General features: G+C 38.9%; 1 protein-coding gene across 1 annotated transcript in view; it reads right to left on the reverse strand.

The window, feature by feature from the left end:
• Nucleotides 1–8,547: 8,547 nt before the first annotated feature.
• The window catches only part of NCEH1 (neutral cholesterol ester hydrolase 1), a 67,483-nt gene continuing 61,472 nt past the window's right edge, over nt 8,548–14,558 (reverse strand). The window contains exon 5 of the mRNA XM_007197497.2: nt 8,548–12,966. Within this exon, the coding sequence (XP_007197559.1) occupies nt 12,349–12,966 (618 nt within the window). The 3' untranslated portion in view covers nt 8,548–12,348. The remainder of the gene's footprint in view (nt 12,967–14,558) is intronic.

Here is a 14,558-nt window from a genome sequence, read left to right on the forward strand (position 1 = left end):
ATATATATATATATACATTCATTCAGATATTTATAATAAGGTATGGGCTCATGTCATTACGGATGCTGAGGCCTCCCAAGATCTGCAGTCTGCAAGCTGAGACCCAGGAGAGCTGGTGGTATAGTTCGAGTTCAATTTCAAAGGCCTGAGAACCAGGAAAGCCAATGGAGTAAGTTCCAGTCCAAGTCCAAGTTCAAAAGCAGAGAAGACCAATGTCCCAGCTCAAAGACAGTCAGGCAGATGGAAGTTCCTTTTTATTCACAGACAGTCAGCCTTTTGGTTCTATTCAGGCCTTCAATTGTTTAGATGAGGCCCACCCACATTAGGGAGGGCAATCTGCTTTACTCAGTCTACCAATTCAAATGTTAATATCATCCAAGAACACCCGCACAAACACACTCAGAGTAATGTTGGACCAAATATCTGGGCACCTCATGGCCCAGTCAAGTTGACACATAAAATTAACCATCATGAGTTGTTCTAACAGGATCTCCCCCACTGCCCCAAACAATCAATGCAGCCCTTAAGACTTTAAAGTCGGAGCTTGGGATCAGAAAACTCGCCTCCTTGGGGTGTGAAAGAGCGCAGATTTAGAGTTAAATTGATCTGGATTCAAATCCCTGATCTCAGCCACTTTGTAGCTATGTGATCTTGGATAAGCTAATTAACCTCTCAATTTCCTCCTCCCCAAAGCACAAGATACTGCAGATTGTTAGGGGAAAATATTGTGATGTGCTTAGCACATACGTAAGCATTCAGTACATCGTATCTATTATTATTAGTGCTTCCCTCAGGATTTATATAGCATTGTTCCAAAAAATAATTATTCTGCACTTGGTACTTTAGGTAAATAGAAAATAGTTTATAGATGGAAGATGAATCAGAGTAGCTTGAATGTAGTATTTTTTAAGGTATGTTCAGTGTTCTTTTAAAATCACCAAAGTGTATCCACAACTTTTAGTAAAGTCTTGAAAATCAAACCAGACCATGACGTTAATACTTAGTATGTTCCATGTTCCTCTATCATGTGCTTTGATTTTGATACAACCTGATTCTTCACTGGGTGTCTGATGTACCAAACTTGGCAAGGTAAGCCAAGGAGGAAATAGGGCACGTCTCCCTTTATGGACAACAAAGTGTTCCCACTTGTTTTCAAAACTCTTTCCCTTTTAGGCCATGCCAATTTGGAAACTGGAAAAAAAACAAAACAAAACATGCTGTTGGGGCTACTTACAGGGCATTTTAATTGGCTACATAGAACTTCATGTGCTGTTTGGGGCACAAATTCATTATGGCCCCAAGGAAAAGAACAAATGCTGACCACAAGGACAGATAGAACATTGTTTATCACATTAACCTGGTATCCCACTCCCTCTCAGCAAAGCTAGACAAATAATTCAGCTTAATTATAATTGACCTGGTTATAGACTCAAGCCTGGAAATGAATCTTGGGGGCAGCAGTCATGGAGACTGTGTAGGTAACAGGGCCAGAGCTGAGTGAAGTTATAACGCAGAGACTGTTGCCTGTTGGTGACCTTCATCTTTTATTTTTATGCTGTTTTCCTCTTTTCCAGGCCAACTTTCATTACGTACTTACTTTCTTTTCTGTGTTCTCTCAAGGTGTCCTATTCCTGTCACGCTTAAAGTTGACTTATATTTTGGAATTGTCTTGATACTTGACCCTTCCTGTGTATTTGGCTTTTAAACAAAGATGGCAATTACAGAGCAATGCTCAGCACAGAGGTGTATGTCCTATGACTTGGGATTCAGTTCCATCTCCGCCAATCACTGGTCAGTACCCATCTTTTCAGAGTCTCAGTTATTTACCTGTAAAATCAGGACAATTAAAATTACTTCCCAAGTTGAATGAGGATTAAGTAAGATAACATCTGTAAAAAAAATGCTTTGGTAAACCATGGATTATTATGAACATGTTTAGTTATTTTCATAATTAGATGAATATCATTAACTTTTGCATTTCCATCACAGGATTGCAAGTTCCTCGAGAGCCTGGAGAGTGCTTTGTTTACCAGTGATCCCTAGAGATTGGAACTGGGCCAGGCATTTAGGAGGGATGCAACAGCAGTTATTAAATGAATGAATGAATCAATGAAAGACCACAGGAGAAGAGGGTATTTTGAGACCCAATATTTTGCTGAATGTACCATCTTTGTGTCCCTTCTGTGCCTGAACGGTCCTCATTGGCCATAGAAGAGAAGCACAATTCTCTTTCTTGACTGACCAGTAAACTGACAGTTTAAGTGAAGTCTTCATCCCTATAAATGCTGGAATTACAGTTTATGAGGTCCTTTTGTTGCCTACTATAAGCCAAAGCTATTTCTCTGAAGTAGGCAGGAAAAATCATTTGATCCTAAAACTCATACTTAAAAGGAAAGGCTAGTAGTGTATTTTTTGTTAGTTACTGTGCTTACAAATTTTGAGCCAGGGTAACCACTAGGGCTAGATGTCATAATACAGCTACACCTATTACTTCTGCTAAGTGCCATCCTAAATTAAATATCACTTCTACTATTTTTTTTTAAGTATAATTACTTCAGAGAGCATGAAGAGCTAAAATCTGCCTGTGTGAAATTGACATGGAAAACATCTACCTCTCCTTTTTAATCTCTGCTGCTAAACCCTGGGCTACAAAAGCACTAGATGTGGGGCACAGCCTACAGAACCTGTGTGTTGGGTGTCTTCTATTTGCAGATCCATTCTCTACCCTTCTCTATCCTGCTGGGGGCCCACAGAGTCTGACTGATTTGGACTGCGTGAATGGGCTCCCTCACTTCCAGTGTAGAACAGGGAAGGCACAGGCAGGAGAACGGAGGGCAGAAGAAGAATGACGTTTTGGGAATTTATTCCCCTGGTTCCTTCTCTGATGGTCCACCAAAAGACACAGTGGATGCCAGGCTTTGTTCACACAGCCGCCGTCTCTTAGAATGCGGGATTACTTCCTTCCTTTGTGTTACTAGGGCTAGATAACAGCTCCCTGTTGCTACCAGCCCCAGAGTACTGCCCTGTCTCTTGTTGGTTTCCTTAAATCCTACCCACATCTTTGCATAGAGTCACTTTGTTAAATGCTTCTCAAATGAACCAATTAAGTGTGCTATCTCTCACCTGCCAGGACTCTGACTGATACACCTCGGGTGCAGAGAGAATATAATGCATCTGTGAGTTTGGCCTTTCTATCTTAGGTCCTTAAAAATTAGCCAGTAGCTGAATGGAAACCATCTTCTATCCATTCCTCTCTTATTCACTGACAACTAAGGGACATTTTTTATAGCTCTAAGCTATTCCGTAAATTTTTACATGCACACTTTCCACCAATCCTATACTCATAGGATTGTGAGGTAGGTGATCATCAGTAGTGGTGTCATATAACACAGAGGCCCTCACAATGCGTGCAGCCTCAGCAGCAACAGTGTAACCTGGGACCTGGTAAAAATATAAATTATGGGGCTTAGTCCCAAACCTACTGAATCAGAAATTTGGGAGCCAGCAATCTGTGCAACAGTCTGTGTTTTAACAAGCCTTCCAAAGGATTCTAATACACGCTAAAGTTTGAAAACCACTGATGTAACATACAGTTACCCATGCATTTTAATGTTAGGGACACTATCCTCTACTGCCCCACCCTCCACTCCACTGGAAAGGACTTTTTTTTTTTTTCAGTTTAGTGGTCTCAGACTGGAGTGCCATGATGCATCAGAAGGACCCGTGAAGCTTGTTCAAAATCCCAATGCCAAGGTCCCACACCGGATTCACTGAATCAGAATCTCAAGTTTGGGAACCACTGATGATGCCATCAGCTCAAAACGGTGAGAAACCACAGCTGGAACTGACAGCAATAAACCTGAAGGAAGAATGTTCATCATGAAGTTGTGAGCTCTGAGGAAACCAGAGTTACCTTTGGACCTGACTTTATTTAGATTATTACTTACTGGGAACAGGGAGAGAGAGTTTTTCTATTGTATGTAGCTGGGTCATGTTTGTGGCAACTTTAGATGCAGACAAGAGTAAAATGTCTATGTTTTGAGGTGCCTCCCCACTTTCTCCAAGACTCTACTTCCATCCATAGCTCATGCTAAATGGGCATGTCATATAGTTACCCCAGGCCAGATGATTGCATCCAACCCAAAGCATTGGCTGGCTAGCCACCAATCAGATTCCTTCTCTCAGAAATGTGCACTTGCTATTTTTAGTAGGCCTTGCTGCTCAAAGTGTGGTCTGCCTACCAGCAGCATCATGGGATCACCTAGGGTTCTCAGGACCCACACAGACCTACTGAATTAGGATCTATGGTGTAACAAGATCCTCAGGTGATTCCAATGCAGATTAACATTTGACAAGTGCTGGCTTAAGAGGCACAAATATTTTAGAAAGTCAGTAGTGGGTGCTTTAACCCTATCCAGAATTGATGGTCACTTTTGATCATACAAAGTTATGATGGGTTTATAAAGCAAGCCAAGAAAGCCTATCTGCTGAGAGAAGTTAGTTATTTAGAAAGATAAGAAGAAAGAAGCAGAAATTAGATACACTGAGAGACAGAGGAAGAAGACTGGCTCCTTGAATTTTCTGTACCAAGCTCCGTGAGAGCAGGCTTTCTTTCATTTTTTATCTTGGATGTACAGAAGATTTCTGGTTGTATCCTTATAATAAACCTCCCTTTTTTACTTAAGCTAGCTTGAATGAGTATCTGTTTCTTGCAAGAGATGACTTGCAAAGAGATGAACTAAATCACCACCAAAAGGAAATAAAAATAGATATTTGGCATTATTTTGCATGCCCTAGATTGTATAGATATTATTTATGAGTAGATTGCCTTTTCTCTTATGCTTTTTAAATATTAAATAATGCATAGTCATTATAAAAAATTCAAAAATTTCAGAGGGAAGCAAGGTAGAGAAAAAGATCTTCCCCTAGGACCCTTATCTTCACTCCCCAGAGGTAACCAGTTAAGTGTCTTGTATAACCTTTAATCATTTTCCTACGTACCTTACCTATAATGCTCCCTGATTTTTTCCCTCTTGGCATCAATAAAAGAACAGAAAGCTGATCATCTTATTATTACTATACCTAGAGGGATACATTTAATAATATCTAACATTTAACTTGTAAAAAATGAATGAACAGAAACCTCAATCAAATAGAGTTGGGAGACCAGAAGGGGACGCTCTTGTGCCCTGTGGCGATAGTAGAGCCCAAAAAGAAGACAGCCTCCTTTTCTTCCCCACAAGGACTCAACCAATGAAAAGCCACTGGACTCTTTGTTTACTAAATAGTCCTCCCAAGTTTCCTTTTCCTCTCTGTAAAAGTATTCTCCTTTCCCTGCCATACTGGGACTTGCACGTGGATCACCACAGCCGCAGACCCTGAATTGCAATTCTCTGCTGATCCCGAATAAACCCATCATTGCTGGAGAAATATCTGGCAGCCTATTTGTCTCAGGTTAACAAACTCATAACTTAAAAAAAAATGTCCTTCTTTAGCTTTATTTTTTAAATAGTCCTTTGAGGCAGGCAGCAAGGTAAGCACTATTAACTTTCATTGAGTGAACACATGGATACACTGAGGTTTAAAATCATGTCCTCAGGTTTCATTGAAATTGACTAAATAAATAATAGCTATGTAAGAGTTCCTATTGTATTTGCTTTAAAATAATTGAGGAGATTTTCCATTAAGTCACATGGAGGGATTTTCTTCTAGAATTCAGAATTCTTAGGGAAAGACCGTCAACCCTAAGAAAGTAGAATGCCTCAGAAACACTGACAGAAATGCCAAATCACTAATCATGTTTTTTACTTTTTTCCTCAACTGCCAGGGGACTCAGAGCCAAACCAGAAGTTAACCACAACTGATTTTTCTATTTGGCATATTTTTGTTCTTTTCCTTGGCTATAAGCTCCCATTTCTATACCTCTATTTCATTGTATTTTTACATTATAAGCTGCTTCAAGTATTTTCATGGAGTAAGAAAGTTTAGATACCAAATGTAAAATAGATAGCTAGTGGGAAGCAACCGCATAGCACAGGGAGATCAGCTGGGTGCTTTGTGACCACCTAGAGGGGTGGGATAGGGAGGGTGCGAAGGAGGGAGATGCAAGAGGGAGGGGATATGGGGATATATGTATATGTATAGCTGATTCACTTTGTTATACAGCAGAAACTAACACAACATTGTAAAGCAATTATACTCCAATAAAGAGGTTAAAAAAATAAGTCTGGATAAATATAAATTAAAAATGGGGAAACCAAGGTACCAATAAAGACTTACTTAAATTCACTGAGACATTTCTGGCAGAGCTGGAACTGGAATTGTGGTTTCCTAAATTCTAGTTCATGCCATTTCCTCTGTTCCACGTGAGCTGAATGGCAAGGTATTTTCCCTTAACCGTGGAACATATTACATCTGTTTTTAAAAGTATGGCAATACTAGACCGGGATTGACATATATACACTAATATGTATAAAATGGATAACTAATAAGAACCTGCTGTATAAAAAAATAAATAAAATTTAGAAATTAAAAAAAAAGTATGGCAATACTGAAAATGTCACTGCTGAATGCTGTTTGAATTGAAAATGTGCTTTAGCTTTTGAAGGCCATCTAGCTCTGCCTTACTTACTGTTTTCAAAGGTAGTTTCTTCCCAACTAAGGATTCATCTGTTGCTGGATGCCAGGTTTGGCCAGCGGGCACAACAAAAGATGAAGGTCCTATATTTCCTGCTGTACTAAATGGTCCTTCAAAAATGTAGAACACCATTTTTCTGTCAGCCTTTTTCCAAATGGATGGCAAATACCTACCTTGAATAAAAACATGTAAAAAAAAAGACAAAACGCTTTGGTGGGCAGAGAGGTGAGTCATGCTTTAACAAAGAATCAATGTGAGTGCTTTTTAGTTTTGTTTTTCTTTGTTTTGAAAATGCAGTCTTTTTCTCTAGGTACTTATGAGGATTTTAAAGTCTCTCTATTTTAAAAAAATACTCAGTTTAATTTATTCTGTGATTAAATATAGCATGCCTTTTTATTTACCTTTTATAAGCTGTTGGGAAATCTTTTCTTTTTAAACACCAGGTGAAACATAAGCAGCAGCGTGGAGGATGGCTAATGCCATCTACTTTCAAGAGTGCCCTCTGCTGGCAGCTGCCTTGAATTTTAAAAGTACTCTGTGGGCTCCAGGATTTCATTTGTTGACCAAATAAGTCTTTAATGCATGAGTAGAAAGAAAACATCTGCAGGGGGAAAAAAATCAAAACAAACAGAGATTTGTGTCTTAAGAATATAAATAAGCAAATATATATAATAGCACCAGGCATAGTTTTACATGCCATTGAAAAGAAAGAACACTATGCTTTAATTGCAAGAACATAAGAACATTTGTTCAGCAAAGACTTATTGAGTGATTATTCTGTGAGAGGCACTGTGTCAGGCACTGGGGTCACAAAGGTGATGCTGACATGACCCCACATCAAGGATCCCACCGTCTTGTGAGGGAGTCGGACCCACTAATAGCCAATTACGTGCCATGTGTTGAGTGCAATGTGGGACCAGAGGAGGGACACCTAAATATCCTGAGGAGGGAGGAGTTAGGAAAGGCTTCCTGGAGCAGGCTGGCAAAGGAAGACAAGGAAAGGCAAAGAAAGGGCTTCTGGGTGGAGGGAAGAGTATTAGGTAAGAGAAATATGGCATGTGTCTCTCCATGGTGATAAGGTCAGCGTTGGCTGGCTATATAGCCTAGCACAGAATACAGGGCTTGCCATAGATGATGCTGTACAACAGCACTTCTTGACTGTTTTGGTCTCAGGACCTTACATTCTTAAAAATTATTGAGGACCCCAAATAGCTTCTGTTCATATGAACTTTATTGATGTTTACTGTATTAGGAATTAAAACTGAGAAATTGTAAACATAGTTATTCATATACTTAATTACATGTTACCTTAAGCTATATTCTATGGGGGAAAAAAATCACTAAATTTTCCAAACACAAACGAGTGAGAAGTGTGGCATTGTTTTACATGTTTGCAAAACTCTTTAATGTATGGCTTAACAGGACCATCTGGATTCTCATATCTGCCTCAGCAGCCCACCTACTACAACGCCACATGTCAAGTAGCAGCTGGAAAACTCCACTCTACACTTATGACAGAAAAACAGTAACAAATAGCTAGTCTGGTAGGCAGCCTATGTGAGAAGATGGAGCTCTCAATCTGAAATACCAGTGGTGGGAAAATCCGGGAGGGACATTTCTAACAAGACACAAAATGTCACCAGTCTCTCTAATGACACAAAATGCTGAGTGACAGGGCTGAACAATACATGTATGCCTACTGGAAATCACATTTACATTTTCAATCTCTGAAATTTGGGGAATGTGGTGCTGATATCAGTATCTTCTAGATGTTTAAATAGGGGATCCATTGGAAAATATGAGACGTTATTTTTTTTTTGAAAATGGGGGATTAAACAAGAATGAAAATCACAAGAAAAAACAATATTAAAACACATAGAGTACATTTTAAATGCCCTAAAGGAGAATTGTTGCAACCATTAGTGGATCCCTTCAGCAAAATATAGCTACGCACCAGAGGTTTTGTTGGAGAAGATGAAAATAACTCTAATTGAATAGGAAAATCTAATTTACCCACACATATGTGACCATTTAGAACCAACACAAACAATTTACTTTGAAAAACAAGTTTTGCAAATTCCTATGATATTGAAGTGAACTAAGTATAATGAACTCAAGCGTGAAATTATTAGCTTTGCTTGTAATGACAGAGTCAATGTGAAAACTTGCCTTCAGTGGTATCAATACTTCTTTGCCCGAACTAGTCAAATCCAAATTCATTTGCACTGTGATCAACCCTTCCTAATATGTGTATGGAAAGTCCCCAAATTGTCTCATGGCCTGCCTAGCTTTTATGAATATTCTAGCCAGTCCAAGGCGGGTTTCCAGTACGAGCAGCACATACTGTATCCAGACATGAAATGGATGTCATCAGAGAGGCCACTGAGTCCCTCTCAGTAATTGAAAGGCAGCTGGAGGACTCCAGGGGGCAGAAGATTTGGGCTGAATTGTGGCTAGGGATCTAGGATACCAAGAAAAAGAGAGGTGGGAACCAGAAAATGAGATGAGGGGAAGTGAAAGAGGCACATTTCCAGATGGAGACATTTTATTTACAAACATGAATCAAAACAGATTTATACTTTCCTACCTCCACAGTGGATTTTCATCTTACAAAATAGACTGGCTACCAAAATCCTTCATAAAATCTGCCTTGCCCTTTGCAGTGAGAAATAAGCAAAAAGTCAAAGGTGAAAAGGTCATGCATAAAATATTATATCCACCAAGATATACAACAGTCTTAACTTCTTCACAAATCAATGATAAAACAGTAACTAATTTATACTTCACTATATTTTGTAGCACTTCAAGATTTTTTCATCATATATTTATGGTCACATTTCACAAACAACAATGATATTATAAAAAGACTATCCATTTTTTCTTAAAATAGGAAAACAAAACAAAGCCATAACACTTAAAAAGAATCAATCTGCAGAGCATAAACATTTTTTATAAGAACAAAAATTAAAACAAAATAAACTGATTCCAAGCCAAAATATCTTCAGTATAAACTCTGTATGCTTCCCAAAGGAATTCTTAGCACTCAGATTTTTGGTTGGTTTAGCCTTTCTTGTATCTAGTGGTTTTTGTGTATCATGATTCCCAATTATTATACCAAGGAAAATTTCAAGGAAGACCTTCAAGAAAGGTCTGAGGTGGGATATAGTATAAGTCACTTTCTTTTATATATAAAAGCTTTGTTTATTTATTAATTTATTTATTTTTGGCCATGCTGCGTGGCATGTGGGATCTTAGTTCCCTGACCAGGGATAGAACCCAGGCCACAGTCTGTGAAAACGCTGGGTCCTAAACACTGGGCCACCAGGGAATTCCCAATAAAAGCTTTAATGAAACTTAGATGCTTCATCAGAAACAGTGCTTGACCCCTTTTTTCTTTCACTCCCTCTTTTCACCTGAGAGAGCCCTTTGGAGACCTAGAATCATTCATTGTCTGTAGTTAGTACAAGATTTGGCTCACAATTCCGGGGGGGGGGGTGGGAAATGTCATTTTAAGGAATTCTGTGCATGTATTATATTTTCTTTGCTTTCCTAGAGATGGGTAACCTCAAAATAAGGTCAAAACATTGGTTCCTTCAAATGGCATCAAAAAGAATAGTATTAAATGAGGAGGGTAGCTGTCATAGAGTAAGAACTAAAATCCCATGTTTTTAGGGGAAAAAATTGATCATGTACCTGTCTGTGTATATGGAATAATGACCTATAGAAACAAACACACACACACAAAAAAACACTGTTGAAGAAGAGGCCAATACAGTTTTCCAGTCTGACAAAATGGTTGGAATTTATAGTTGGAAGACACCTCATAGATTAAGTAATTCAATTCTCTGACTTTAGAGGAGAGGGAAAACAGGCCTGGAGATGGTAAGTGACTTGCCTGAGTCCATTAGCATGTTAATTTGTATGATTATTTTTATACATACACAGGCACACAGACAGATACTCACTGTTGCATTTACTTCTGTCTTGTACATAAAATGCTCCTGACTTAAATAATAAATGAAAAATAAACATGCAGATTTTCACTTGTTATTTCATCCTCCTAAGTAGGAAATACCCATCTTTCAAATGAGTGAAAAGGCTCTACTTTCTTTCCACTGATAAATTTATTGGATCATGACTTGGCTGTGTGGCCGCTCTCTGCAGTCTCTGAAAGTAGCACAGATTGCAGCAGTAGGAAGAGTGGCAGGAGGGAGGGCGAAGGTACACAAGTCAAGTCAGAATTGGGAGTTTCTTTCTATGCCAAAGATGTCCCACAGGCAGTGAAGGCTTCACATGAAATTAAGCCTGGTCTATTGTAACTTTAGACCTACCTGGAAGGCGATAATGAAGGGTGTCACCCAGAAGAGTATGAAGTAGTTCCTCCGACCACAGAGAGCAGAAATGACCAATGTGTGTCTTGTCTAAGCTATTGAACTATAAACTTAGATGACTTTACTAGGTGTAGTCAGTTTCTAATTATTGTGATTTGTATATGCATATAAACATCAAAATATTTAGGCCTTATATATAGTAATATTAATAGCTATTTTACCTCTTTCCATAAAATTACATGTGGATATAATTCTAAAGTTGTTTTTTTTAAACTCTAAGGTAGTTTTTAAAAAAATCATTATTTTTAATATTCATTACTGACTTTATTCTGAAAAATCTTGTCTAGCTATATATATTAACATTAAATAACTTAAAAAAATAAACAATACAGTACATTATATATACCAAAATAGCCCCATTTTAAAGCCATGTAAGTGAAAAAGTTGAGTTTTCAAGAATAAACTAGACCCTCTAAAGCTATTTTTCATAATCTTAATATTAAATGTATCTTCTTTTCTGACTATGCCAAATATATACACACCACTCTTGGTAATTTATGTGAGAAGTATTCATTATGAAAACAATAGGTTGGTTCATTTGTCTGTTTTTACTTGTTCTGTAAAGGAAAATTTATTCTAAATCTAAATTAATTTGCTCCCAAAAGATCTCCCGCAGGGAGATGGCATAACCAAAAAACTTAACGATGTACAGATATCCAGTGCATGCAACCTCATAGTTTCTAATAATAGTGGTAGAAAGTAACTTTCAAGTATTATCATAATCCAACTGGACTTAGAGATAGCTATCACATAAAATTAACACTCTAAAGGAGGAAAGTCATTTGAGAAACTTGTCCTTGCTAGAACAGCTCTGCCAAAATTCCCACAGGAAACAAAGCCATCCATCCACAGAGAACAGAGGGCACTTGGTAGCCAGCACTGACCTTGAAGTGAACACATTTAACACTACTCTTAACTCAAAGTAAACTCTAGCAAGTTGAAGAGCCCACATTTTCTTTTTACTCATTAAAGGTCATCCACAGCTGGTAGAATTTCTTCTAAAAAGAACTTCTTGAGGGAGGCAAGACCCAAAGCTATTTCCAGCTCCTAGCCCTGCTTTCTGCAGCTGTGGGTGTTAGTAGTAATTTGGTTAAAACAAGAACAGAGAGACTGGCTCACTTAGAGAACCAGATTCAGATGTTTTTGCACTTATGTTACTCAAAAGCATTTTTTAAAATTAAATTAACATAAAGTCTGCAGGGAATAGAGATTCCATAACTCAAGTAACGAGGGGAAATTAGTCAACTAAAGAGTGAATGTCTTTCCAAAGCAGGTGCAGGAGATCAAGAGGGGCTCAAGCCTTTTACAAATTTCACTCCTTTACAGGTTTTGATCCAGCCACTTGATGTAACTATTCCTAGTCCGAATTCCCACTGAGAAGTTGGTAGGCCAGCTGGTGAAAATCATGCATCCGTGGAAGCCATCCTCAAAGTGATCAAGGGTCACCTCCACACCTGCACTCTCCAAACGCTTTGCATACATGATTCCATCGTCTCTTAGGACATCGTGCTCACAGGTTAGAATATAGGTCTTTGGGAGGTGCCGCAGGACTTCCTGGTCTGCGATGAGTGGGGCTGAGCGGGCATCCAGCAGCTGAGGGATCTCCTGGACGATCCTGGTGTTGCCAGTGGTCTGCATGACAGGCTTGTAGTTCTTTGTGATGGATGCGGGCAAGAGGGATGTCCAGTTTAGATGGGCCCTGAGGGCAGCAGCCTCTCCCACATCGAGTGAAGTGTGATTGTTAACTATCATTGCCTGGACAAAGTCATAGTTGCCGTTGAAGTAATCCACCCAGTACTTCACCATGACATAACGGGGCAGGATGGGGGTGTTCACATTTTGCTGATAAGAGGGCGTGTTAAAATCTAAAGCTTGAAGAACTGGATAAATTAAAGCTTGCACCTTGAGCTTGTTTTTTAGGTTGGCATCTTGATTAAACTGGAGAAGAAAAAGCGAACACATTATTTCATTTTGAATGGCTTCTTTTACAGAAACCATACCCTTTAAAGTAGCCCAGTGCTTTACCTTGACTCAATCAAAGGGGTACAAGTGTTACATTTCTACCAGGCATGGTATTAAGGAATGTAGTTTAAGAAATAAATACTTCCCCATCGCCACCACTACCACCACCCTTCAAGCTGCTGGATATTTACTGAGAAAGGTGTGATGTTTGCAACTCATAGTTCTGAGTGAACACTTCAAAGGTACATGACCCCTTAGGTCCTTAAACCCCCATCAACACTTTACTTGTATCTATCCTTTGGCATAATTCTCACGGGGCTGGGTATTATGGATGGATAATGTGTGAATCTTATTTAGTTCTGTATTCCCTGAAAGGCCCCAAAAGGCAATGGCTTACTAGGGAGAAAAAACTAGTCTGACTCTTCCAGAGTAGACGGGTAGGAAAAGCTAAATGAACAGGTGATGGGACTCCAAAGTGTTTTAATAGGACCTCAGGGTGTCTCCTCTCATGAGCCGTTAGTCCCTATGGCTGGTGAGAGGGTGAGAATTTAAATAGTGTTGGCAGTGCACCCTCCTTTCTACTTAATGAGCATGTGCCTGAGAGTACAGTTGAGATGGAATGTGAATGAATCCCCCCACCCCGCAGAACTCCATTCCCCCTGGCCTCCCCAAAAGGCAAATATATTGCCTCACTGTGTAATTCTAGTGACTAAAATGATATATTTTTTACATAACATCTAAAAGGCAGCTAACTAGGTCACTGTGTTTCACAAGCAGCTAAACAATCTTCAAGGTAACATTAGGCATACAATTTTGTTTCACACTGCACTTTAGAACCCCATCCCGAGGGAAGATGTAACTGCTCTGTAAAAGCAGGAGGAAATGATCAGTTAATAGTATTATTAATGTGTGCCAAGAACTGTATATACCTCATATCACTAAATCCTGGCAACAGCCCTGCAATCAGATGGCATGAGCCTCATTTTCCTGAGACTCAGAGAGGTGAGAGGACTTGCCAAAGCCTCACAGCTCTCACAGGGGGGCCTGGATTCCATCCTGGTTGTGTCCGGTTTTAAAGCCCATGATGCTCTCCCCACTGTACCAGGACTTACTTCTTACCGCTTTGGACATGTGGATAGCAAACCCACCAATGCCAAGCGGAGAACAAAGTTCTTTATTTATAGCAAGAGAGAAGAAATCAGGACATGCCACAAATGAAAAGGCAGATGCTATTTGAGAATGCCAAAAGAAATTTGGAGGTAAGAAGACAGAGATGCTATTCTTAAATTATTTAACCCAGAAAAGGAAGAAAATGTACTTATCTTTGAGTCTACACAGCTGCCCAAAATTGGGGATGCTACTACAGCTAGACAGTTTTCAAAGAATTTAACCAGCTAGAGCTCAGACTAACTTTTATTGTAACATTTAAAGTGGATGAAACATTTAACTCTTTCTTTTATATTAAAAAAAAAAAACCTTTGGGAAACACTTTTAAATTTTTTAATTTGGCTCAAAGTTTAAGGAAACAATCTTAGCAATTGGAATTTAAGCAAAATTATCTTGTTTTG

Source organism: Balaenoptera acutorostrata, chromosome 4, assembly GCF_949987535.1.
Source record: "Balaenoptera acutorostrata chromosome 4, mBalAcu1.1, whole genome shotgun sequence".
Lineage (NCBI taxonomy): Eukaryota > Metazoa > Chordata > Mammalia > Artiodactyla > Balaenopteridae > Balaenoptera > Balaenoptera acutorostrata.